Source organism: Sceloporus occidentalis, unplaced genomic scaffold, assembly GCF_023333645.1.
Source record: "Sceloporus occidentalis isolate IW3139 unplaced genomic scaffold, rSceOcc1.0.p SCAF_6, whole genome shotgun sequence".
NCBI lineage: Eukaryota > Metazoa > Chordata > Lepidosauria > Squamata > Phrynosomatidae > Sceloporus > Sceloporus occidentalis.
In genome coordinates, this window is record NW_028316986.1 from 46,598,972 (window position 1) to 46,624,587 (window position 25,616).

The 25,616-nt window shown below is 38.0% G+C and overlaps 1 protein-coding gene across 1 annotated transcript in view; it reads right to left on the minus strand.

Moving 5' to 3' along the window:
* The window catches only part of PLB1 (phospholipase B1), a 111,918-nt gene extending 89,136 nt beyond the window's left edge, over window positions 1-22,782 (minus strand). The window contains exons 1-10 of the mRNA XM_089528355.1: window positions 22,714-22,782; window positions 18,823-18,903; window positions 18,547-18,613; window positions 15,660-15,718; window positions 14,463-14,536; window positions 12,680-12,723; window positions 11,029-11,137; window positions 4,921-4,972; window positions 2,882-2,962; window positions 145-210 (exon numbers count right to left, since the gene is read on the minus strand). Of these exons, the coding sequence (XP_089384481.1) occupies window positions 145-210; window positions 2,882-2,962; window positions 4,921-4,972; window positions 11,029-11,137; window positions 12,680-12,723; window positions 14,463-14,536; window positions 15,660-15,718; window positions 18,547-18,613; window positions 18,823-18,903; window positions 22,714-22,782 (702 nt within the window). The remainder of the gene's footprint in view (window positions 1-144; window positions 211-2,881; window positions 2,963-4,920; window positions 4,973-11,028; window positions 11,138-12,679; window positions 12,724-14,462; window positions 14,537-15,659; window positions 15,719-18,546; window positions 18,614-18,822; window positions 18,904-22,713) is intronic.
* Window positions 22,783-25,616: the final 2,834 nt, after the last annotated feature.

A 25,616-nucleotide genomic window follows, 5' to 3' on the forward strand; every position in this document is an offset into this window, starting at 1 on the left:
AATTTGTTTGAAGTATGAAGTAGAATTTCCATCAAAGATTCATAAAATAAATAAATATTCCAGAGCAAGCTATTGAAGTACTAGTAATTTGGCATCTTATGATTCTTCCCTCATTGGCCTGGGGAGCAATGTTTCCTTTCATACCTCTTTATGGAGTATATCCAAGGCTGTCTGTATATTGCTTGTGAAATTTTCAGGAGAATAATGTACCTACGAAGAAAGAGAGTTAATGGTGAGATTTTTGTGAAATCATGGACTTACAGTTTGCTCCATCCACCACCACCACCACCCCATAACTTGGCTTTTCATGTTTGTTAGGAAGGGAAATGCTGCAACTGGTATGAGAATGAACCTTTTATATAACTCACAGAAAGCCTACATTTTGCACTTAGGAATTAGAGCTCAACTCAAAAAAAACTTGTGAGAAATGGCCTTGAGTTTTACTGTTCAAGCACATAGAATATGAGGCATTTTCTACAAACCTTCATAATGTTTTCTACAAACCTAATGTAATGTTGGATTCATGCTGTGCTGTAAAAATTTAAAGGGAACATTTGAACCTGACCACAGGTGGTGCCTTAGTATATTTGTGAAATACCTTATGTCTGTTCAATCCTGAGGGAGAATAATGATGGTTAATGGTACCTAAAATATGTGAAAATTCAGCCAAAGTTTCATATGCAATTTGACATGCACACAGAGCTCCATGTGCTAACATAGCTATTGTTTTCATTATTCTGTCTAAATGTGCATGTACATGTACATGAACATGCACATGGACCTGCCACAGCTACCGCCACAAATGAGGGAACCTTTGCACATGCAGAGACCAGGAGCCCCATATATGCACACAGGGGTTTGATGCATGCAGACCATACATAAAATTATTACTATCCATGTATAAATTACTAACACTAAAATAAAAAATGTGGTATAAAATGTAGGTCGCATCTAACCATACTTGTAACTTGTAACCACAAAAAGGCAGCCAGAAAATTTATCAAAGAAGTAGCCATGTTAGTCTCTTGCAATATAAAAAGGAGGTAGGGAGTGGGAGAAAAAAGGAACGTGGCAGCACCTTTAAGACTAACTGGCCTCTTTTTTTTGTTGTTGTTAGCATTAGCTTTCATGAAGTACAGAGTGATATTAGGGCGTCAGGTATCCTAAAATTTATGTCTAACAACATCTCTGTTTTGTTGAATATAAAAATAGAAAATGAGTTTCATAATGATGGGACATCTACAAACAACATTTCCCTATATGCCCTTGATATGGTGTGATAAAGTAATGCTCCTGGATATGTGGCTCTTGGCTGATTTGAAAGACTGCAGAGCATGTAGATAAAGTGGCAGACTTTCAAATTTTCTAGATCCAAACATCTATGGCATGTACTAAGTGTACAAGGCTTGCCTATGTATTATCTAAAGTTATCTAAGTGTCTGACTTTATCAACAGAAACCTATCTGTAAAATGAAGTAGCAACAATAAAGAAATCATCTGGCGTTCTCAATATGATTCCATGTGATAGCAGCTTCAGGTTGAATGACCTCTAGGCCCTGCACAGATATACAGATACACACACATGCACACCACCACCACTGCCACCCACCCTATATTTAAGGATCTCAAGGCTGAGTACAATACAATTAATTTAGAGCAGTTTAACATTATAAGAATGCTTTTAAAAGACTAAAAGTATAGTAAATCCTTTAACACTTTAAACAAGACACTCTAAAACCAGTTTTAAAAAATTAAGATATCACAAATCATAACACATGTCCATAATGAATCAGGTCAGACCCCAAAGGCTTTAATGAAAAGCCATGTTTAGACTTAGTACTGAAACAATACTGCTGTTGGTACCAATCAGGTTTCTAAGGGGTGGGCATTTCATAAGCAGGGTGACATAACAAAAAAGATCCTCTCCCATACTCTCTTACAGTGTCCTCACTAGTGGGACACAGAGGCCCCTTCAAGAAAACTCAGTTGTTAGGAAGACACACACAGCAAGAAGCATGCCTTCAGGAATATGTGCTCCTCTTTACTTAAGTGAAACCCTTTGACTATTGACTCACTATAGACCACCATTCCTTTCTGTGATATATCAACAGTGAAATGTAAGAATGGCTCCATCCCCAAACCCATGGGTACATTGGATCATACTCAGGGTATATGATATGAGAGACTCAACTAATCTTCAAAGCTGTTTCACCACTAAATGGATTTCAGATCCAGTTTCAGTGCGACCCTTTCACTCAGACGAGTGAAGCAGTCTCCAACACATCTTTCCTTTTCTCATTTAAACAGAAAGAGCACTTCTTATGAAAAAAAAAGATATACCAGGGTATTTCATTAGCTATTCTGTTTAAGCAGTTGTTCAGTTTTCTGAGCTATGTATTCCATATTTTATTTGTTACATTTATATTCTGCATTTCTTCAAGGGCCTTTCTCCCCATTTGTATCTTCACTTCAACCTTGTTGATGAGGTTAGGCTGAGAGACTGTGACTGACCCAAGGTCACACAGTGACCTTTCAGGATGAAAGATAATTTCAATGCAGAGCTTCCCAGTCTTAGTCTAACAGTGAGATACAACACCTTCTTGCCTTTCATGTGCCTTAACTACCATCTGATGTTGTCAGCAGGCCAAACCTGAACTTTGCCCAACAAGATTTAGGATTACATGGAGCCATACCAACCTAAATAATAGAAAAAGTAGATCCTGTACATCTATCTTCAAACAGATGCTCAGTCTTCTGTACAATCACTGCTTAGAAATATATATGGCTAATGTGTGTAAATAATATTTTGGAGTAGAAATAATTTTTAAATGATGACATTAGGTCAGAAATTGGTCTAAAGTCTTTGTACTGGGAAACTTACAGGATCCTTACAATGATCACACAAGTCATTTCCTCCTATGAAAATCGTTATGAGCTTCCAGTCTTCTTGGAACTTTATTTTCTGCATTTCAGGATGAAGAGGAAGAGACATAATGAAAAGCAGGAATGAACAACACTGAAACCAACAGCTTAGAAAAGATTAATTAAATGGCCTTTTCAGGAACACAGTCATCTTGCTCCTTTGGACTTGAACAAAACATTAGGAAACCAGGGCAGCAATCCTAAATGAGGTCTGCATGTGTCACTCAGTTATGTAAAATATGAAGTCATTCAGTGGCCTATTTCTAAAGCAATGGCTACAAAGTACCAGTGTTATTATGCTGACATTTACATGCTTGGATATATATATACAGCAATCTCCCACTTGTGACTGACCTAATAAAAGTACAGATTGAGCAGTTTTTTGTTTGGACTAGCCATCTTTACCAAGCTTTAAATAATATCACCCTCATATGAATTTTGGCATTTTTCTTATAGCCAACATATCTACTTCTGCTTTTTCTACTGTCATAGCAGTAACTGGGCTCAAGATATCCTCTCTGTTATATCTACTTGTGCTGAACAACTGAAGCTTGGTAAATCCCAGTGGTGATGCTGACTGGAAGATTCTGAGAGTTGTCATTTTAAAAAAGCTATCTTTCCAAACACTGGAGAAAAATCAAAAGGCCATTAGAGAAAACATCTCTGCTGGATTTAAAGCATAGGTATAAAGCGGCAATGCAACTTCAGAAATAAATATATTGAATTATTTGGTTCAGAGTTCTTTTTTCTGTGTGTATTATTATAATGATACATGAAGGATTTGCCCATTGCAGTGTGCAGTATATCTACATGGGTGGCCCAGGGCACTCCCCAATTTGCAGTTACTTGAGTTAACAATATTCATTGAGTGTCTGCCTACACAGCAGGTTTAGTGATCACTCCCTTTCTCCTGGGAACTATAGCTTTCTACCTAAGCAAGCTAGATTTACCAGGGAAAGCCACATCAATTAAAATTATATGCACCAATTCTTAAGTTTGTCATGCTATGCCTTGTTAAATGGTTAGGTATTTACATCTTCATAAGTCTGACATTCCAAATGTATTTCTTAGGAAATATATCCCAGTCTCACTTTTTCCTGATATCTAATGCTGTAATAATAATAATAATAATAATAATAATAGTAAGCAGCTGTACCAGGGCAGTCCAAAGTTGGCTATCTCAATTCTCAGATCCAAATCTCAAAACCCATTATACCAAACAGATTCAGAAATACAGGAACACTGAGTAATTTCTCCCTTAAGTGACCTTCTCCCACTTCCCCACTAAAGTTTTGTCACTATTCCTTTCATTTTTGAACTGCACATGGCTTAACAGTGGATTATACACAGAGCTATTAATTATTATTATTATTTTTAAAAAGGTTTCTGTTTCAATGCCAGGCAGGTGCAAGCAAAGAAATCAGCCTCTTAAAGAAACCTGAGTTAATTAGTAAATGGATTCATCAGCGAATGAGTTGATTAAATCAGCATTCATTTGTATATGATTAAAACAATTTTTTTTTTAAAAAAAACATACTACTGAAAAATTAAAACAACAGTGCTGAAGGAAGGAAAAGTCATGAATGAATTAATGAAATTTTATTTCTAGACCGCTATTCCTTGTAGATCACAGCGGTTTCATGTTTTTCCTTTGTTTTTAAATGGTGCATTTGTATCTCATAGCAGGCCTCCTCTTCAGAGAGGCATTCCCTCTTGCATAAAGTGAAAGTAGGATGCCTCTTCAAAGATTATTTCCATCTGCAGTTTTTCTACAATATTTATATTACAATAATAGGCTTGTTTTTTTAAAAAAAGAATGTGCTGTCCAATTTATTTGGGATACCGCATTAATCAATTAAAATTTAAAATTCAATTCTCTTCTTGATTAATTAAAGATTGTAACCCTTCACTGCACCCCAAAGATCAGAACCTCCCATTCCTCCAAACGTATAAAGCACAATATTTTTTTTTTAAAGGATAAAACCAGCAAAAACTTACAGGATCATTCTTCATCAGTTCTATTAGTCTTCTTGCCTGAGATGGGACATCCCTAAATATAACAAACATAAACATGGATAAGGTTCTAAGAATTTGCTGAGTAGCAATTTGGAATATCATTTCAAGGAATATGGGACCAGTAAGGTTCATTCAAATGAGACAGGGCTCAGTCCACAGATCAATGTTGTGAGCACAGTGCAATCTGGATTGCCATGACCATGGATGAATATGGTTTCATACAGACCACACTGGTCTCTGGGAGTTTAATACAGATCACACAGGCCTTAGCCCACTGATGATCTACGAAAGCCTTGCAAGCTCTAATCAGCATTAATATTCAAAAGCCAGTCAAAGTATAGAGGTGGGATGTTATCCTCGTTCCTGTCTCTGCACACAGAACACTTTGCATAGACCAAAGTGCATCCACAGACTTCTTTCAGTGTATTCACATGCAACACACCCATTCCATATATTTCTTTGTTTGATTGATTTCCAATCTCAGAAAACTATAACTCAAGGCAGTTTCCAATAAGTTTAAAAACAAGAACATATAAACCTAGACTAAATGTTATCATACCAAAACACAATTAGCACATTGCAACATTAAAACATAAAGTGAACTGAAAGACATGTTAAAGCATGTCAGTTTTAAAAAGTACAGCAATCACACATGGTAATCCCTTTCTCAACAGCCACCCATTGTCAACAGCTCACTTACATATTCCCTGCATGAGCAATGCATGCAGATGTTGCAATATAATCCTACATAGGGATGTGAACATGAAACAACAGTTCCTTCCAAGCAGTTCCCCTCCCATGTATAGAGGTGAACCACTGGACAGGGGCCAGAACAGAAAGCAAACATCTCTTAACCTTTGCTATTATGGCTTAAATACAGAGTTACATGGCATTCAGTGTTGATGCAAAATGATATCTTGAGATCCTACATTGTGCTTGTCAAGTGTAATCCTACACTCACATAGTTACACTATGCATCCACCAGTGTACCTGTATTATTATTATTATTATTATTATTATTATTATTATATTGTTATTATGCTCTCTGAGGAAGAGAAGAGCAGCTCCATTGTGCCTTAGTTCAGCCACTGGTGAGAGGACCTCCCTCCATTCCAACTGCCATTGCTCTGACAAACAGCCAGCTTCGGCTAAACTTTATTCACCAGCATCCCCTTTTGTTTTTGTATCTTGTTTATTCAGATTGTAAGCCTGAGGGCAAGGAACTGTCAAATTAATAATATATAAGTTGTTCTGGGAGCCTTTTGGGTTGGAAGGTGAGGTAAAAATACTCTAAATAAATAAATAATATATATTCTCCCATTGTACAATGGGAGAATGCACAGTGCATGTATTTCCATCACAGTGAATAAAGTGGTACTTTTAAGCCTGACAAATAATTAATGTGCCATCCAAGACTACATAACCACATGGTTGGAATCCTGTTTGCCAGTCCCAACTTCTACTCAAGTCTAGAAATTTAAGTAAAAAAAACCTGACCCCCCAAAAACTGGAGCAGCTTATTCACAGGTCACTGTAAGTACTATATTTTAACTATTATCAAAAAAGGAACCATCCCATTCTCTGAGTAAAGTGGCAAAAGGCGAGAGCTTAGTCCATCACAGAAGCATCGACCTCTATCTAATGTCCAAGGTGCTATGTCTGACCGTTTCAAATGCCTGGGTGGGAAAATAGTGGTCGTGGCATCTTTTTGGCACTTCCTCTTCAAGGAGCACTGAGAGGAATTGGGCTCCAAAGTATTTGAATAAGAATTTGTGTATGTTTGTCAGATTTTCTGGATTAAAACTGTTAAAGTTATCACATTAAAGGCTAGAATTACTGCTAAAATAGTCACCATTTTCTTTGCTTGGCCTTTTCATTCTTTTTGATATGTGTGCATTTTCTTAGCATTGCCTGTGCCTGGTCACCTCCCCTCAACATCTCAAAGCCACCATTGACTGTAGTTCCCTCCTCATCCATCCAGCCTTTAGGATGAGCACAAATTATTCCTGCTGGAATTTTGGAAGTTCTTTGGCATCATTGTCCTTGGCTTCATTCTTACATCCTTTGTTATATACCCCAAGTTTTACCCTCGACTTACCCACAAGTCATATCCAAATCCATAATTTTGGCCCCCAAACCTGCCCTTGATGTACACTTGAGGCTGACATATAGTCAAGTATATATGGTATATCCTCTGAATCAAACTTTTAAATGGTGAGTCCGTACATAAGATAGATCCAGTTGATTCAGTGGTTCTGCTTTAGTTGGAAGCAATGATAGGATTTAGTCTCTTGTGAAATGGTTACATTTGGGGATGTCCACTATCCCAACCATTAACTGAATATGTCTGCTTCACAGAGGCCAAACATTGCAACCTCATGAGTGAGGAAACACACTTAAAACCCCAACAGGATTTGGGCCACTGTACCCAATTACCAGAATTTAACTGAACTGTGCTAGCTAACAATGATCCAAATTCCTTCAAGCAACATGAATTTCTTAATCTTAAAAATTAAGCTCCAGAGGTCCAGTTCCAGAGAGAGAAAGAGGCTACTATGTGACCCTGCATAGGCCAAAAGCTCCCTTAGAACTCTGCATGCATCAAATTTTAAGCAAACCAAGCAGAGATTTTTTTTCTGAGATTTACAGAAGTGTGGAAATTGTGGATGTAACCACACATAGTATTATTAGCTAGAGACAATTATGGGAATTGGCCCTCAATCACCTCATGCTTCAATGTAATTTTAAAAAGCTTCTCAGTTCTGCTACAGATCGCCTCGTAAGTTCTACTGTTACTGCATCCTTATTGTATTTATGCCCTTGGGGATTTTCACCCCATTTCTAATATGAAAAACAGTTCAGGTTTTTTAAAAAAAAAATCTCATGCAACAATCTTACAGACTGATGCTCCAATTTATCAAGGTCATTTTGAATTTCCATCCTGGCTGGCCCCCAAGGCATTTGAAGACCCAGTTTTGTATAAGCTGCAGATTTGATGAGGATTCTATCAGCTTTTTCTTCCGAGTAATTAGTGGAATCCTTGAACAACTAAGCCTGCCATATACTGTGATAAAGTCTCTTTCAACATTTGTAGCCACAACTGCATATGAAATATTTCTGTCTGAGTCTCAAGAAAAAGGCTTGAACTTTCTAACTTTATGGAGGGATAGGTCTCATTTTGCCCTGCTTATATCTTAAGTGCCCCTTGGATGCCTCCTTTATACATTTGTATAAAGGCTAAAAGCTAGAATATAGGACAGGGTGAGCTCTCCTAAAGCTCAAACATGGCAATGCTGATGATGAGAGCAGACAGGACCAGTGCGCATGGGGTGGTGGTGGTAGGGAGCAGGCTTCTTTTGACTGTCAAGTCCAACCCCCTACTATGCAGGAATACACAAAGCACTACCAACATATGGTCATATCCAAAGAAGGAGATTGCACTACACTCTGAGACAGTGTATTCCTCTGTAAAACAGCTCTTGTTTTGTGAGATCGGAATAACCTGCTTCCTTTTTTGAACAAACCATAACTCTGATCCTTACTAATAATGCAGTGTGGGGAGAATGATGACATGAGATACTAATAATGTTTTCCTAGAGTCAAAGCTGGTAGCAGAAGTGAAGGACACATAGTCACTGGCCAAGTTGCAGGTTCCTGCTCTGAGTAAAATGAATATCATCCTCCATCTGACTTCTCTTGTGGCAGCAAGGACCATTGCCCATAGGGAGAACAGGATCTTCTCCAGAGGCTCTTTCTTTTGTACTGCACCATTTACTGCAGTATCTATTTTGGTATCCCATCCAGAGCTTGGAAATGTTACTTTTATAACTACATAGCTCCCAGAATCCCTCATGCTAGTTGGGAATTCTGGGAGCTATTGTTCTTCAAAGTAATCTTTTCAATCTCTGATCTCACTTGATGACATCAAAGGATGACCCTCCAAAACCTCCAAGCACCCCACGCTATGTAATTCATTGGGTCACAACATTGGGCTGACATCTATTTGTCATGTTTCCCATTCTGCAGTGTTTTGCTCTGAATGCTTTCAGCATAGTAGACCAAGGGAAAGGGCTGTGCACAGCCTGTTCAGGAGGAGCAATTGTGTGTTATTTAATAATCTACCTTTGGGGAGAAGGGGGACCTTTGATGCATAAATGTTATTGTGTGCCAACGAAGAGATAAGTGCAAGGATTTTGCCAGCTGAGATAATGACTTTTCAAAAAGCCATGATGAAGATGATAACTGTCAGAGTGATCAGCCCTGCACTCTGCTATTGTGTGTTATCACCCTAGTAAAAATTACTGTTATTATGTGGTATCAATGTGTAGAGGACAAACTGTGACAGACACACGCATGAGAGATCACCATCTTTCAAAAAAAAAGGAAGGCAAACCCTCTAATTTTCTGTAGATGAATCTGCTGGAGAAGAGCTAAGTACCTTCTTTCAGAAAGAAAGAAGGAAAGAAAAAAGAAACTAAGCAGCATAGGTGCACTGGAGAATGTACATTTAAAGAAGTGTGACACTCTAATCTAAATTGAGCTTCAGTGATGAGACCCAAGGATAACCTTCCAGCCTTCAGACACTGCTGTACCATAAATCCCATCATCCCTGACTATTGGTCATGCGAGCTACAGCTGATGGGAGGTAGAGTCCCATGACACTTGGAAGTCTGCTGGTTCAAGTCCCCTGGCCTATGCTGTACAATGTTGCTGGGGGGAAATTATCTCTAAAGTTGTTCCAAGTGAAAGTGGACAAATCAAAAGGTTTCTTAAATACTAAAGGTATCTATTCAAAATTGTGCAGTGTTTCAGCCCACCCAGGGAGGTCTACTTTGTTCAAAGGCAGACAGGACATTTTGCTGCCTGAGGCAGAAGAATAAACAGTCTCCTTCCTCTCCTCCACCATGAAAGTACATAACAAGCTGAGCAATTTTGGTACCAAATGCAGAAAGCACCTTGCCCACTCCCCAGCAGAAAAAATATAAAAAATATAAAAAAATAATTAAATAGTAGACCTGCTACATTTCTATGATAACCAAAATCAAACCACTTAACATATCCACCTCACTTGGATTCATGGAAAATTCAGCCCTAAGACTTTGATTTTTAGGAAGATCTTAGTTTTTTAAAAAAGTGACTTCACTGAAACTAGTTTTCCTAGTTTTAACCACTATTCCTCTGATGCTTGTTTTTTTAATCAATAATGGTGCTTTGTTTCTAGGCACAATTTAAAGTATGGGTTGTTGCTTTTAAACCCCTAAATGAGTTTGACTGCATGAAGGTACAGGATATCAGAAGGTTAACCCATACTAGCTTGTCTGCTATCTGAATGCTCTTCTGTTTAGGACATCTAAGATGAAAATATGGCAAGCTATGACAAGAGACAGGACTTGGCCTTTGGCCTCATCCAAACCAAGAGACATCTTGTCCCATAAAGTTTAGATTGTCCCCTTCTTAATCCCCTTCTCTTGGCTAGTGAAGACTCTCTTGTTGTGGTAGGATTTTCACCTATAGAGCAGACAATGTTTTGCCTAAGTATTCATTTATTTTTTGCTTTTTGTCAGTTCCTTTGTATTTTGTTTATCATCACTGTTTTGTTTGAAGCGGGGGGAAATGCAACCATGTCTATACTGCAGAAATAATCCTGCTTGACACCACTTTAAGTAGAATCCTGGAGTTTGTAGTCTGCCAAAGAGTGCTGTTCCCTCACAAAACAACAAATCCTACAATTTTGTAGGATGGAGTGGTAGCAGTTAAAGTGGCGTCAAATTGCATTATTTCTACAGTGTAAATGCATCTAGGGGATCCCTGGGGTTTACTGTCTTTTTCTTATCTATCTGCTGCTTCCTTACCTAGAGACTGATATTGCCAGATCTGCATTTCTTTCACTCCTCATCTTCCTGCAGCCTTTGTGTACCCAGAAGAACCCCATCTCTCTCTTTCAGACATTTAATTTCCTTAATAAATATTTCCACTTGAGATAGTCCTTGATACTGAATCCAAACAGTCAACTATGCCATAAAGCCATCCATTTTATGGTGATATAGTGACACTCCTATACCCTCCCACAAAGTCCATATCTGTCCTTACTCTGAGCGTGCTCCTGCCACGGCCTGGTTCAGGTAGGCATTTGCTGTGTTATGTGTTCCTTTGCCAGTGGAAAAGCCTAACAGAGAAGGATTGAACTCCCGAAGAATATCTGAAAAAGAATGAAATGCACCTTCACATGGTATTTTATACTCTTGAATTTGAAATGCAACCTCAATTAATCCCAACACAGATTTAGGGAAAAAAGAGTATTTAAATGCAAAAAAATTTAATAGGATTTAACCACCAGCACCAAACATTATAATGTCATGGACATATTTAGGAAACTCCATCTCCTGAAGAAAACAGTACACAATGACCAAGCTAAATATATGATAAGAGTGGAATATCTCCCCTATTAGTCTGAGGAAACATAGAGGTTTGGTGAGAAGACATTTGTTTTAAGGTTACTGGAAGTTGACAGAGTTTCATCAGATTATGAATAGTACATCTGAGATGGACAGATGTGTCTTCTGCGTCTCTGACAACACTAACACTCTAGAACTAAAGGTTACCAATAATATTGACAGACAGTCAGAGCATGGAAAATTACTTCCAAGAAGAATTGATATAATGATATATTGAAGTCATCTGGAGCTGGGCAGAAATAGGTTGCTGCTTTGGTACCAAAATGGGTTAAACAGGGAAGATATAAATATCCATGCTATTAGCCGTAAGAGAACAAAATGGAACATGAATTTTGCATTAAAATTTGTGTACTAGATGTGGGGTTGACACTGTATCCAGGTCAGGCTTTGGAAATAACAAGTTAGCAGCAATGCAGTCAACTCTAGATACTTTTTCTGATAATGAGAATGGAATGAAGTTACTTGTCAAAAGCAACACAATGAATGGGTTTAGTGTTAATTTACTGGCATAAAGACAAGAAATATTTTCTAGATGCTTTTAAAAATTGCTTTTAAAGACCATCTTGAGCAACCTTTTTCAAGTTTTATGTCATTCTCCTGTTTTTATTTATTTATTAAGTAATGAAGAGCAACAGAAAAGAAACTAGAATTAGGCAAAGCAGCCAGCAAGGCACTCTTCTGGCAATGTTTTAAATAATACTAAGAAATTACTTCTGAAATACAAATGAAAGGAATGGATTGCTTTCTAAAAGTAACTTTCCTAGTTCTGGTCCAGAGATTCCAGAATGGCTAGTGGAAAGCAGACCACTACATGCAGATAAGTAGCATCTGTGGCAATGGACCTTACCAACAGGGCATTGCAAGGGCTGTGGAGTGATTTCCATCCCACTTATCTCATTCCTGTCTTTAAGTGACTATCTCTAAGTCCCATGGAGTTTGGTTTCTGCTGTTGTAAGGAACTTTTCTTTTGGGAAAGGGTGGGGGGGGGACCTAAATAAGGAGCCAGAAGGGTTCTATAGAAATAAATAATAGCAACAGTAGTTGTTTTTTTTTTTAAATTCCAGTGTGACTATTAAACCAATTAAAAGTTTGGGGAAATTACAAAACATACTGTTAAATCAAACACAGCCAAAGTACATCCTCTTTCCGACCTTATCCATCTGGTTTCAGAATGGTAAGTAACTTAGCTGTCTTGCCAGCCTGCTAAACCTTTCCTCAAATTCTAGTCCATAAATTGTTGAGTGAGTTTCACAACCATGCCACAGTGTGGGAAAGCAGGCACTTACTTGCTAATGTTGTGACTGTGCTTAGATTTTCATTTCCACCAACACTGCAGAATTTGAAGGGGTAGGAGGGGAGAAAAGCAGAAATTGAACAAAGTTAGAAAGCATTTTCTTGGAAAAAGTCACAGAGTGCCCCCTGGTGATGCTTCAAAACTTCAACAAACACTTTTTATTTTAAATTTACAGTGCATTTATTTATTTATTTATTTATTACACCTATACCCTGCTCCTATATGGGGACCCAGCTCCAGACCAAGTTAGCTTGAGCAATGGTATAGCTTTTTCATAACATCCATAATCCAGCTCTTTCATAACATCTATCATATGACCAAACCAAAGACTGGCAAACTTCTCATTTTTGATACCTGATCACAAGAACATAGGAAGCTCTCATTGCGCCTGGGAAACATATTAAAAGGATACATGAGATTGCAAGGACACATCAGGATGCCCAGCCTCATCCACCAATGCATACAGCAACAGCATGTGCATATACCATGAGTACTTTTCATCCATGGTATTGAATGAGCTCTATGCATGTACTGAGTTCCTTGATGCAAGGACAGGATTTCTCACCACCAGCAGATCTTGAACAAGGTGGATGTTTAGAAACTCCTCACATAGTGGTTAAACATGCAGATAACAAGAGAAGAAGTATGACCATTGTACAAGTTAGTGGTGAGGAAGGACAAAGTTAGCCACTATCTTATTCAATGGCCTAAATTGTCTTTTATCCTGGCTAGGGTAGACCCACTGACTCCATTAGATTCATCTACATATTGACTCAGCACTGAATGACTGATTAAGTGGGTCTATCCAGTTGGGATTAAACAACAGAATGCCAAACAGTGGCTGCATTTACGCTGCAGAAATAATCCAGTTTGACACCACTTTAACTGCCATGGCTCAAGGCTACGGAATTCTGGGAATTGTAATTTTGTGAGACATTTAGAAAGCTCTGGTGCCACAACAAACGACAAATCCCAGACTTCCCTAGGATGGAGCCATGACAGTTAAAGCAGTGTCAACCTGCATTCATTCTGCACTGTGCAGCAGCCAGTGTGTATCTTTGATGTTTCTTTTCATGGAACAGATCATTGTGTTCTTATTGACAGAACATAAAACAATCCAGAGAAATGGGAAGAGTTTCTTCATGTTAATATCCTATTTCCAGTCCTCTCAACCCACTCAGTTTAGATGCTGTTTTAGAAAAGTTGTCACCATTAAGCAATCCATGATGAGCAAAAATGAAAATGCTGTTTGTTTGGTTAATGGGGTGGGGTGGTGGGATGAGGAAGGATCTGGCACTTGAAAAGAGCCAGAGATTGCAGGAGTTATTTTTAGACCATAATCTCTAGCATGATTTAAGGCCCAGGACTACAACTCTGGGAACTGTAGCCCAAAAAGTAAGCAATTTTTCCATGGTGGGAAGATAAATAAACACATTATTATTATCTCACATGGATAAGCAAGAGCCTGACAGCAATCTATCAGTGGATATCTTCTTGAGATACCACAATAGCAGCTTGGAGAACACATCTTCTTTGGTTTTTTTTGTATGCAAAGAGATCTTGCAGTACCTTTGAGACTGCCTGAAAGACAGAATTTGATAGCATGAGCTTTTGTAGACCTGAGCCTACTTCCTCAGAGGCATGGGGTGGGTTCTGAGGAAGCAGGGTCAAGTCTATGAAAACTCATGCTACCAACTTCTAAAAGTCCAGTAAAAGAAAAAGCACAATCAAACAGATGTCAAATTTTTCAGAAGAATTTGGTTTATGTCACTCACCTCCATGAAAGACCTCGGTACTGTGTCAGAACATCTATAACATTGTATCGTGTAGATCCTGCCCCATTTCCTGCCTAAAATAGAAATGAACAAAAGGGGTTCAGAGTCAGACATTCCTGCCCAAAGTTTCTGCAGGAAGAAACTGCCTCAAACTTAGAAAGAAAGAAATGAACCCCTAACAAATAATCCCAGCCTTTGGTACCAGTAAAAGTATTAGCATTTACAAACTCATTGCTATACTGACTGCTTCAGAACAGAATAAAGTAGAAAAAAGGGGAGGGGGATTTGGCCAAAACTTAATTTAAAATTTAAAAAATTGAAGAAAGTGATCAAATATAAAGTTACATTTCTTTAAAAAAGTTGTTTTTGCCTATATGCTGAATAATAAAGAAACAGTGAGACAAAGTATCATTGGCAGGTAATTGCAATTACTTGTTGCAATGATTAAAAAATAATTTCTTGTATTACTAGTTGCCAATGATGGCCAATGATTCCCACTGCAGTGATGCAGTGAATCTACTCTGGGTATTAGGGTAAATTTTACAGATGTTTGTGGTTTGTGAGTGAGTGGCTGCAGTACTGGCATTTAACCTCTGGGCCACCAAGGCTCCATATCTCCATTCATCTAAAGTAGCTTTTGCCTTTAAACATCTACACTGCAGAAATAATGCAATTTGATGTCACTTTAAGTGGAAATCTGAAGTTTGTAGTTTTGTAGCAAAAGAGTGCTGGTGCCTCACAAACTACAAACCCCAAGATTCTCTAGGATGGAGCCATGGCAGTTAAAGTGGGGTCAAACTGCATTATTTCTACAGTGTAGATGCACCCTTTGGCAAATTCATCACTGCAAAGAAACTTCTCTTGAGCACCTACACAGAGTTTTTGTTTGGTTAGTTTAAGATTACCGTAGCCAAGTTATTTACCTCACAGCAAAACTGTATCTGCTTCACTGCTAGAAAAATGTTTAAGTTGTTGCATTCATTAACATATGCAAATAGGCAATTGCCAAGAGAGATGACATATCTAACCCAAAGGAGATTAAGAACCCAGCATAATGGGAACACAGGAGTGGGAGGAAGAGCATGAAAAATTCAGTTAACCATGAAGAACGTTTGCTCCTCCTTTCACATATTAGAATTCAGAAATGCCTTTTACATCAATCAGTTTAATAGTGCACATTTGGTGATCTGCACTTACTGTTAGTGAATCTCCAAGGGCACCTATAACTTTAATGTCTCCTGGCCTCAAGTTATGAACTATTTAAAAAAAGAAAAAAGAGAGAGACAATGATGGAACTTTTAGAAGGTGTTCAGCATGAAGAATGTATTTCTTGGGGAAAAGTTGTAAGAACTTGTGATGCTACTTAAAATTCATACTGAACCAAATTTCTTTGAACTCCGTTCATCCCCAGTGGCAAGTACACAATATATACCAGAGTAGTTTCTTTTCTTGTAACTTGTCTGCCCAAGAAATAAGGTACATTGTTCTCTAGGTCCTTCCCCCAAATAATATTTTGCTTTTCTAAAACATTTGCTTAGACATATATAAAAACTAAAAAAAACAGTAAGGTGTCAAGTATCTGCCAGATTTTAATCTATTGAGAATCAAGTATTTGAGGGCTCTTTTGCATGACAGCCAGGGCATCATCCAAAAGACTAGTGGTCTTTATTACAATCCAGCTTTTGTATTCTGTTGAAAAAGACCAATGATCTTCTCTATATACAAAATTATGATAAACTTTTCTATATACAAAAGTTATGCTGCTCAGAGAAAGGAGAAATACAATGAACATAGCACTCAAGTCCAGCATGATGGACAGACATGTATGTGAACTGCAGTTATCTAGACACAAAAATCCAGATGAATGCTTAGGTCCCAAATTGGAGCTGGAAATTTATCTAGTAAACATACAGTTTTAAAGAAATATTTATTTATTTCTCACACATATGCATGTGTTTCCATAGTATATCTGCTATGAGTCTGATGGCATTTGCATATGAGAAAAGCAGAAATTCAGCCAGAGAGTAGTGCCTTTCTGCTGGCCTTACCTCCTGACATCATAGCACTTCATAGAATCATAGATGTTTATCACACTATACTCTTAAAGTGCTACTATTCCACTTTGACTCCTCTAGCTGCCTCCTGTTGCATTCTGGGATTGGCAGTTTTAAGGAGGGGTATTTAGAATTCTCAGGCAGAGAACTTCTCCGTCCTCAATATGACATCCCTTCAAATACTTAACCTGGGCTATCAGATCACCTCTTAGCCTTTTCTTATGTTTAGCTCTTTGTAGGCTAAACATACCCAGCTCCCTATGTCTCCTGGTGCAATACTTCAACCCCAAATTTTTAATTCAAGGACTGGGAGCATGAGGCTCTTCAGATGTTATTGGACTGCAGTTCCCATCACTCCCAGCCATTAGGCACACTGGCTTTGGCTGACATGAGATCCAGTTCTTCCACAATATCTAGAAGATGACACATTGCCTCCCTCTGTGTTAGATGAAATTATCATTTCCAGAAGATGCATGCTTTATACTTTTTCAGAACCTGACCTTTATGTACTTAGGCACCAAAGAGAGTCGAGGCTCATCATGCATGTTATACCTTTTATCTGAGAAAGTGGATACTGGTGATTTAGTAATTCAGTTTTCAAAGGTTATTCTTCCTATGTACAATAAACTCATGCAGTAAGCTCCTTGCTACACAAGAGAGTACTGTATTTGTATAATTACATTTTGCACACTATTTTCTCTCTTCCCCACGTTTAGAACTGGTTGACAATATTGTCAAACAATATTGCCAGTAATATTATTACTGGAAGCAATAATTTGATTGTTAATTGATCATAAGCTCTTCAGCCAGCATAAAGCATAAATTCTTCCTCATAAGAGCTTGTGATATCTAACAATCTACATAAGAATTCAATTAAAACCACAAATCTACAATGACAAATTATAAGTGTCTAAAAACACAAATTAAAATGCAATTAAAAAAAATACAAACCACCAAGAGTCAAAGGCATATTAAACACTTACTAAAAGCCTGAAAGCTTATATGGATAGATATGATTTTAACTGGTGCTTGAAGACAAATATTTGTGCAACCACCAAATCTGTGACAGAAGGGAGTTCCAAAACCAAAGTACTGCCACGCAGTACATGTCTGGTCGTCCTTTGGGCAGCACAAGCAGATCTTAAAACATCCTTCACACATGCCTTCTCTTATAATAATTACCAGATTCTTGACTAGCAAACTAATGCTGAGGCTGGCTTTTGTTTTAAAATTGAACAGTAAATGAATGCCCATGAGAATTAAAGTGCAGGAAGAATGGGCTGCTACATTCTAGTGGCAGTGGAGCTGCTACTGTATAGTTTTGTGACTACACAGAAGTCTACAGATTCTGTACTGTAGATTATCTCCAAGCAGTACTTCGACCAAGTTTCTTCAAGTAGGAGCCTTGGTTCAATGATAGAGCACATATTTTGTAGGCACCCCAGCTGGACTGGGAAAGACCACTCTTTGAAACTCTGGAGAATCACTACCAGTCAATGTATTTGTTATTTGTTGTCAAGTTGGCTTCAATTTACAGTGATCCCATGAATGAGAGACCATCATGTGTCCTGGTTGCTCAGCTCTTGCATACTTAGAACTGTGATCCCCTTGATTAAGTCCATCCACCTGCAATGTGGTCTTTCTCTTTTCCTACTTTGTTGAGTGTTATCCTCTTTTCTAGTGAGTCATGTTGTCTTATGACATGTCAAGAGTAAGGTAGCCTCACTTCAGTCATCTAGGCTTCTAGTGAAAGTTCAAGCCTGGCTTGGTCTAGAACTCATTCATTTGTCTTTTTGATGGCAGTCAATGTTCACACTACCAAATTAGACAGTGCAATATAATTATACATATTCCTGAGTTTATATATTGCCATGCTTCTCATTATGCTCCAGAATGCCATTAAGCTGGCAGATTCTAGAAAGTATAATCGAAAATAGTATCTTTGCTCTGATATTATCTTAATCCAGCTAAAAGAATAAAGGAAGCCTCTTTCACTTAAGATTTAATAGACAGAAACTCCCAATATGTACCTGAGGTAGGAATTGTGTTTGAGGGGGTACGGTCAGGACACAGAATGCTAGTCCCAAAGCTCCTTTCCTGAAAAAGAATAATCCATTACAGATGGTCAACATTCCAGTATAAAGAAATACGCACTTTTTCATATGAATGGAAGAGTAGCCTCCCCTCATGCCCACAAAATCATTTTATGGGATATGCTGCAGTTTGTGCCAATTCCCCCTCTCCTGCACTGCTTTCTACCAATGGCAGGCAATAATAAAATATTATGCTACCAGTTCTTTCCATACTTGAGGCATGGCTTCAGTCTGCAGCTCCTCAGAAAAAGATGAATAGTTACTGTTCCTGTATGTGAAGAAGTACGGATACTCCTGCAGAGATAAGATAAGTGATAGCAATTCAAAAGTTATCACTTGGCACCATGGTTGAAGTCAGCAGAGAAGATTCAGCAAGGCAGACACAGACAAGCCTTTTAGATGGATTGGGAACTTCTATATATCTCACAGCCATTCTAGTCTCCAGACAGTCATTCAGGGCCAGAAACACATTAAGCCTGACCTTAGATCTTCATGGATGATGAAGTTCTATAATAAAGACAGATCTACTGAAAAGCAAGGGCTTTATAGTGATGGAAGACTTCTGCTTGGGCATGGCCAGGGCACAAGAGACAAAATTATAATATGGGACAGGCAAAGTATGAGCTGGAGCTGTATGTAACCCCCACCCCCAGAACATTACTGAGGCTTTAGAGGCCTCAGGCTTTCAAAAACATACTGTCAAAAAGTAACCTCCCCACCACCAGCAAAAAGAGAGGTGAATTCCTGCTTCTGTGGAAATGTCAATTTTTCAAACCCAGAAGTGGATCTAACAATTTTGGGACATTTTTGGTGGCCCATGTAGCCTCTTGAAAACCTTGGAGGAGGGCGTGAAACAAAAATTGGACCCCAGACCCACAAAAACTATCCACCCCCTACTAGCACCTGGAGGTAGAATACCTCTCTTATTAGCACAACTTTGGAAAATAAATTTCTTTTCCTTATGAGTGAAACTGGATGGTGTTTGTTTTAGAACTAGATCCAGTCAAGGTAAAATCGCATTGGGAGCTGCCTAACCTAAATAGCAAATCATTCCATGTTCTAGGCAGCTAAGCAGGACTGATTTTGGATAACATGTGGATGGGAGCCTGCCTGGGAACCTCTTGTGTATCTCCTTAAAGCTCCATGGCTGGTGTGTGGGTAGTACAATAACAATTAAATAAATATGATAAATATATTTTAAAAATGAACATAGTTCAGGCCATATCTCTTCACTAACCCCATGCATTCACATGTTGTCTAGCTGTCCTGGGTGTGCATCACATATGAACTGTCATCCAGTGCAACCCTGCCTGGAATATCTCTGATATGGAGGAGCCATAAGGTCATCCAAGCAAGCTTCACTTCTAAGTCTGAAGAAAGTCATGCATCTTTACCACTAATAACCCCATTTTCACAAGTGATCTTTGAATCTGATTTTCTCTGTCCTATATCTGAATGTCAGATGAAAAATTTACATTGACTGAAAAGTACATTTGGTCTCAAAACGTCTCCCTTCCATTTTCAATGAAACATTAACATCACTGAAGTGAAGCACTGGAGACAAGCAAATTGTCCTTCGTGTCATTTATAAGAATGTCCTCAGCCTGCTCTGGGCAAATGCTTCTGCAGTCTTTTTCAGCCCCCATGAAGGCAACCACAAAGGTTAAGGCTCAGGAAGTTGAAAAGAAATTACATGCAAATCATCACCAGCTAGGTTCTCAAAAGGTCTATGTTTGCAGTGTTAACCGCCTGTCTAAAGTTTAGTCCCCACATCTGACAGAACTGGATTTATTGCTCCTTTCCTTGGTCATTTAGTCCCACCCCACAGAAGGTAATCCTATATTTGCTTGAATGTATACCAGTTACACATGGACATGGGGAGGCATGCACACCAACCTAGAGCTTTGGAAGTTGCTTTTACAAAATAATCCATTCCCATTACTCATTACAGTGTATTATTATTATTATTATTATTATTATCCTGCTTTATCCCCAAAATTAGGTCTCAAAGCAGCTCATAATTTTTTTAAAAAATAAAAACATTTAAAAAGTGAGTATTAAAACAGAGTTAAACTATTACATAACTCAAACAAATCAGACAATAAAATAATAAAATGCCATTCAAAAAGATAAAAGCTCTTAAAACAGTTGCCTGTTGCCATTACCCATTTTACTGTTGACAGTAATGAGCAGTAATGCCCAAGGCATTTCCATTCCATTCCGTTAACTTTTTTTGAGCAAGGATTAATAGGATTAATAAAGGCATAAAACTTCCTGTCAAAATGCCTATCAAAAATTCTTGCCAAAATGTCCTTTTAAAGTAACTTTGAAAATAACTAGAAAGTATTTCTTTTTTTTTTTCCAACACTAAACATGAGTGGTTTGTTTCAGCCCACTGTGTTGTTTTGGAAAACAAGTTATTATGTTTTCAACATTATTTGTAGCTCCAGTCACTGACTTCCACATAATGCGCAATAAAGTCTGAAGACTTCCTGATTTGCGCTGATTTGAACATGAACTGAATACTCCACTAGTTTAGGTATGTTTCTTTATCAGGGTTTCCAACAGCTTGGAATACTCTATTCATTGTATAAATGGAATGTCTCTTCAGAATATATTGCTCAAAACAGCAAGGTTGGGGATTGTGCAGGATAAGTATAACTCCCAGCATTCCTCACTGTTGATGATGCTGACTAGTGGCTGATGGGTCTTATAGTCCAGCAACATTTACAATGTCACATGTTTTCCACTCTTTCTCTACCCATGTGTTCAGGACCAACACCTGGGGCCCTTTTACATCATCTAGTTATAGCACTATGAATCCATTTTAACTCCATAGGCTGCATCTGATGGAATCCTAGAGTTTCTAGTTTAGGGATACACTAGAGCTCTCTGGCTGAGAATTCTAAATAATCTTCGCTCAACAGTAAATACTAGCATTCCTTAGGATGTTGCCATGGCAGTTAAAGTGGAATCATAACACTACAATTGTATAATGGGAAAGGGCCCTTGAACAAGGCTGGTGATGATAGGAACTGCATGCCTGAAGGCATTTACTTTGAAGAATTCTCATCAGTGTTTATAGGTGAGAACAAGATAAATATCTAGTCAGACCACCATGGCATTCCCACAAGGGCCAAACGTATGCTTTCAGAAAGCATTCTTCTACAGTCATTCTCTCCAGCAACTATAGTAGAACACAATGATGGTACACTGCCTCTGAAGGTGAGGATTTCATATAACCATTTAGACTAAACATTGGGAAAATTATTTCTTGGACAATGACTCCCCAATTCCTCCAGCCAGCATATCCAGTGGTCAAGAAAATAACTTTCTTATGCTATGAAGGTAATAACCATATGAACAATTATATTTTAAAGATGTATTTTAAAACATTTGTTTTACCCTAATACAGACTTATCTAGATTTGTTTTATCCACATTTTTGTGTATCTATTTTTTTTTCAGTCAAGTGCCACATCACAAATGTTGAAGAGTAAAATCTGAAGGATAATAGTTTTAATTCAGCAAGAGGAGACTGGATTAATTTGCAGGGAAATACATGAAGGAGATTATCTCATTAGCTTCACTGCCAGGAACCCTGCATGCAACCTGGGCTTCTCCAGGCTTGTCCCATATCTTTTCAAGAATGGGGAAATATCATTCTTGAAAAGCTGCAAGAGAAGCCCAGGTTGCATACAGGCTGCATACTGCCCAGCAATGGGTGAATGCAATAAGATGGGCCTTAAGAAAGCTACATCCCAGGTCTATCCCAACAGTAAAGCGATAATCTCCAAAGAATAAATTCTTCAAGCAACCCTAGCAACAGCAGTTAGGGGAAAAAATCAGGGAAAAGAGCAATTTTGCCCTCTGAACAATTGGACTACAACAACCATAATCTCCAGCCAACATACTCTATAGCCATTTTTATTGGAAAGCACAATAACATTTCAAATCCACAAAACCACATTTTTATGGGGTGATAGGTACTATAATGTGGGACACCTGGAGAGCACACAGAAGGCAAAGACTGGTTTAAAGAAAAAGATACTCTGGAGAAAATGATAATACTTAAAACAGAATACAAAAAGAAGACTCCTCCTACCTGAGAAGGACAACGTGCTTCAAGCATTTTGTTGAAATGATAGGGTTGCTTCTGTCCAGCTGGTTCCATCTAAAAAAAAGAAAAAGAAAAAGGCTACCTGTTTGAGACTCCAAAATGGATAAGTTTGAAGTTTGCTCCTATATCAGACAGGTCTGCATGCTAACTTGAAATCAACAGAATTGCATCTGGGCCAGTTGTCACAAACAGTTGATGATAAAGGAAATCTGGATCTCAACTGAACCACCTGAGATTCAAGGGCCACTTAATGCTTTCCAAATGAAAAACAATGAAACAGAATTTTTAAAAAAAAATCAATTCCTGCACACAAAAACTTTTGTCACTAAAACATAAATCCTTTTCTGTGTGTTTAGGGATCTTGTTATTTTTATTGTTATTATGACATCAGATGCATGAGTCCTGACCTGCAACCTCAACTCTTATAGTAGAGAAACAGATATGCTATGTTTATCCCTGTTTTTACTGCCATTTGTATTTGATACCAGATGTAACTTTATATTTAAAAGAATCCAACAACAGTGATATGTTCAAATTACGCGTAAGGATTTTGTTTTATTTTCTCAAAATTTTGGGGTATATCCAAAGAAAGATACATTATTAAGGATTATAGGGCAGAATAGTTTTGATTGGCTTACGACTGATTTAAATAATAGATAAGCAAACAAGAAAGTGGAAGGTGCATGACTAACATATAAAACAGTGGATTAACAGTATAAAGAAGGAAAACTGCAAATGGAGAAATAAGACCTAGTGACAGTTTCATGAAACCGCAGGTAAATGGATAATAAGAAAAAATAATGCATATAGAAAAGGAAGTGTGTTTTGTGTACCTTCAAGTCGTTCCCGAGTTATAGTGCCCCTAAAGAGAACCTATCATGTGGTTTTCCTGGCAAGATTTGTTCAGAGGAGGTTTGTCATTGCCTTCCCTGGAAGCTGAGAGCATGTGACTCAGCCTCCCAGTGGGTTTCATGTCTGAGCTGGGAATCGAACCCTGGTCTCCAGATAGAATTGTGGAAATTGATTTCAGATAGTAGCTTTGTATACAACAGCATACCCTCCAACTGTTCCAGTGTGGCAGGGACAATCTTGATTAATCTTCTGCCACCCCACTTTTTCAGATATCTTTAAAATGTCCCAGTTTCTCTCTCTTCCTCTCATTTTCCCCCTTTGTCCTCAGCTTACTTCAGACTGAGTTCAGAAATGTGAATGCAGTTTGCACTCACTTAATTCAGCAGATGGGAAAGGAGAGAAGGGGGTAGAATCTTGCCCTTCCCGGTAGATTCTCTGAAAAGCAAACTGCTGCAGCCTCTCCCAGCTTGTGTTCTTTCTTATTAATAACCTTTGCCCTGTTGACCACACTCTGATGTTGCTTGGTCACAAGTGTCCTGGCATTCATCTGTGAAATGCTGGTGGGTATGCAAGGGTAAGATAAAAACCAACATACAACAGCTGATCCTCAGTTACTCATTATAGTGCTTACAAAATATTTTTTGTTCATGTGTGCCTTCAAGCCATTTCTAGTTTATGGAGACCCTAAGGCGAACTTATGACAGTGTTTCCTTGGCCAGATTTGTTCAGAGGGGTTTTGCCATAATGCACAGCTACTATTCACTGCAAGGTTTGAAAAGTAACTAATTGCATTCCTCTTTCCTTTGTTTGTTTTTAAAAATAGGATTTATAAAAGAATGATAAATCATGGAAATTTTTCATCAAATATCAGATATAACTGGGAAATATTACTTGTTACTCCAGTAAAGTTGTTTATTTTTCCCCACCTTTTTAAAATGCAACTCTGTTACTCACTTGTTAACAAAACTAACTTGTTAAAATTAACTCTATCAACTATAACTCACGCCTTCCAAAGTATGATACTTTTTATGACCAAAACTGCATCCACACTGCAGAAACAATGCAGTTTAAGAGGACTTTAACTGCCATGGTTCAATACTATGGAATTACCCATGTTGTCTTTCCTGGAATGGCTGCCTGACTAGGATTGATGCCAGTCCTGCAAATAACACACATTTTTGCTAATCCCCTTAACTTCTTTATTCTGTTTTGCCAGTTTTCTTTGGTTATTTTTCTAAGGTTCACAGAACAGGAATTCTGGGGATTTTTTCTCGCCACTTTATTTATTTGCTTGCTTGCTTGCTTGCTTGCTTGCTTTATATACCACCTTTCTCCCCAAAGGGGATTCGAGGCCATTTACAAGGGCAAACACTTTTTGTTTTAATTATTTAATAATGTGGAAGGTTCACATCTCTAGGTTATACTTCTAGAGATATAACTGAAAGCGTTTGGCCAAAATAGACCAGGCTTCCTGCATTAAATAGACAGCAGTGATGTGCTGATGGATGCAGTCTACAACGAAATCATCAAGTATATTCACTGCAACCTTGCGTCAAGTTTTAATGAGTCAAAGGCAGCAATTGCCTCATTTTTGATTGTTAATGAAAAAGGCTGGAATTATCTATAAAAGTAGCTTTTTTCCTCTGCCAATTTTCTTCCCAAACATGATTGATTCTCACAAACAACCTAAGCTGGCAGTTTGGTTTATTATTATGTAACCTTGTGTATGTGCAGTGTCCTTTATAGCTTTGACACAGTCTGGGAAGAAAATAATAAGAAACTTGGGGCCAGCAATATCGTTAGGCAAACAAAGTAAGGTCACTGACTCAACCAATAGAACCCAGGAGGCAGAAGTAGGTGTTAAAGTAGTATGTGTTGTTGTTGTTGTTGTTGTTGTTTTATATAATATATTTATATAAATAAATTTATATACATCTATGTTTATAAATGTATATTAATTTATATTTATATAAATATTTATATTGGGACACAAAGCGTCTTACAAATTACCCAAATGTTCTGGGTCACATAGATTG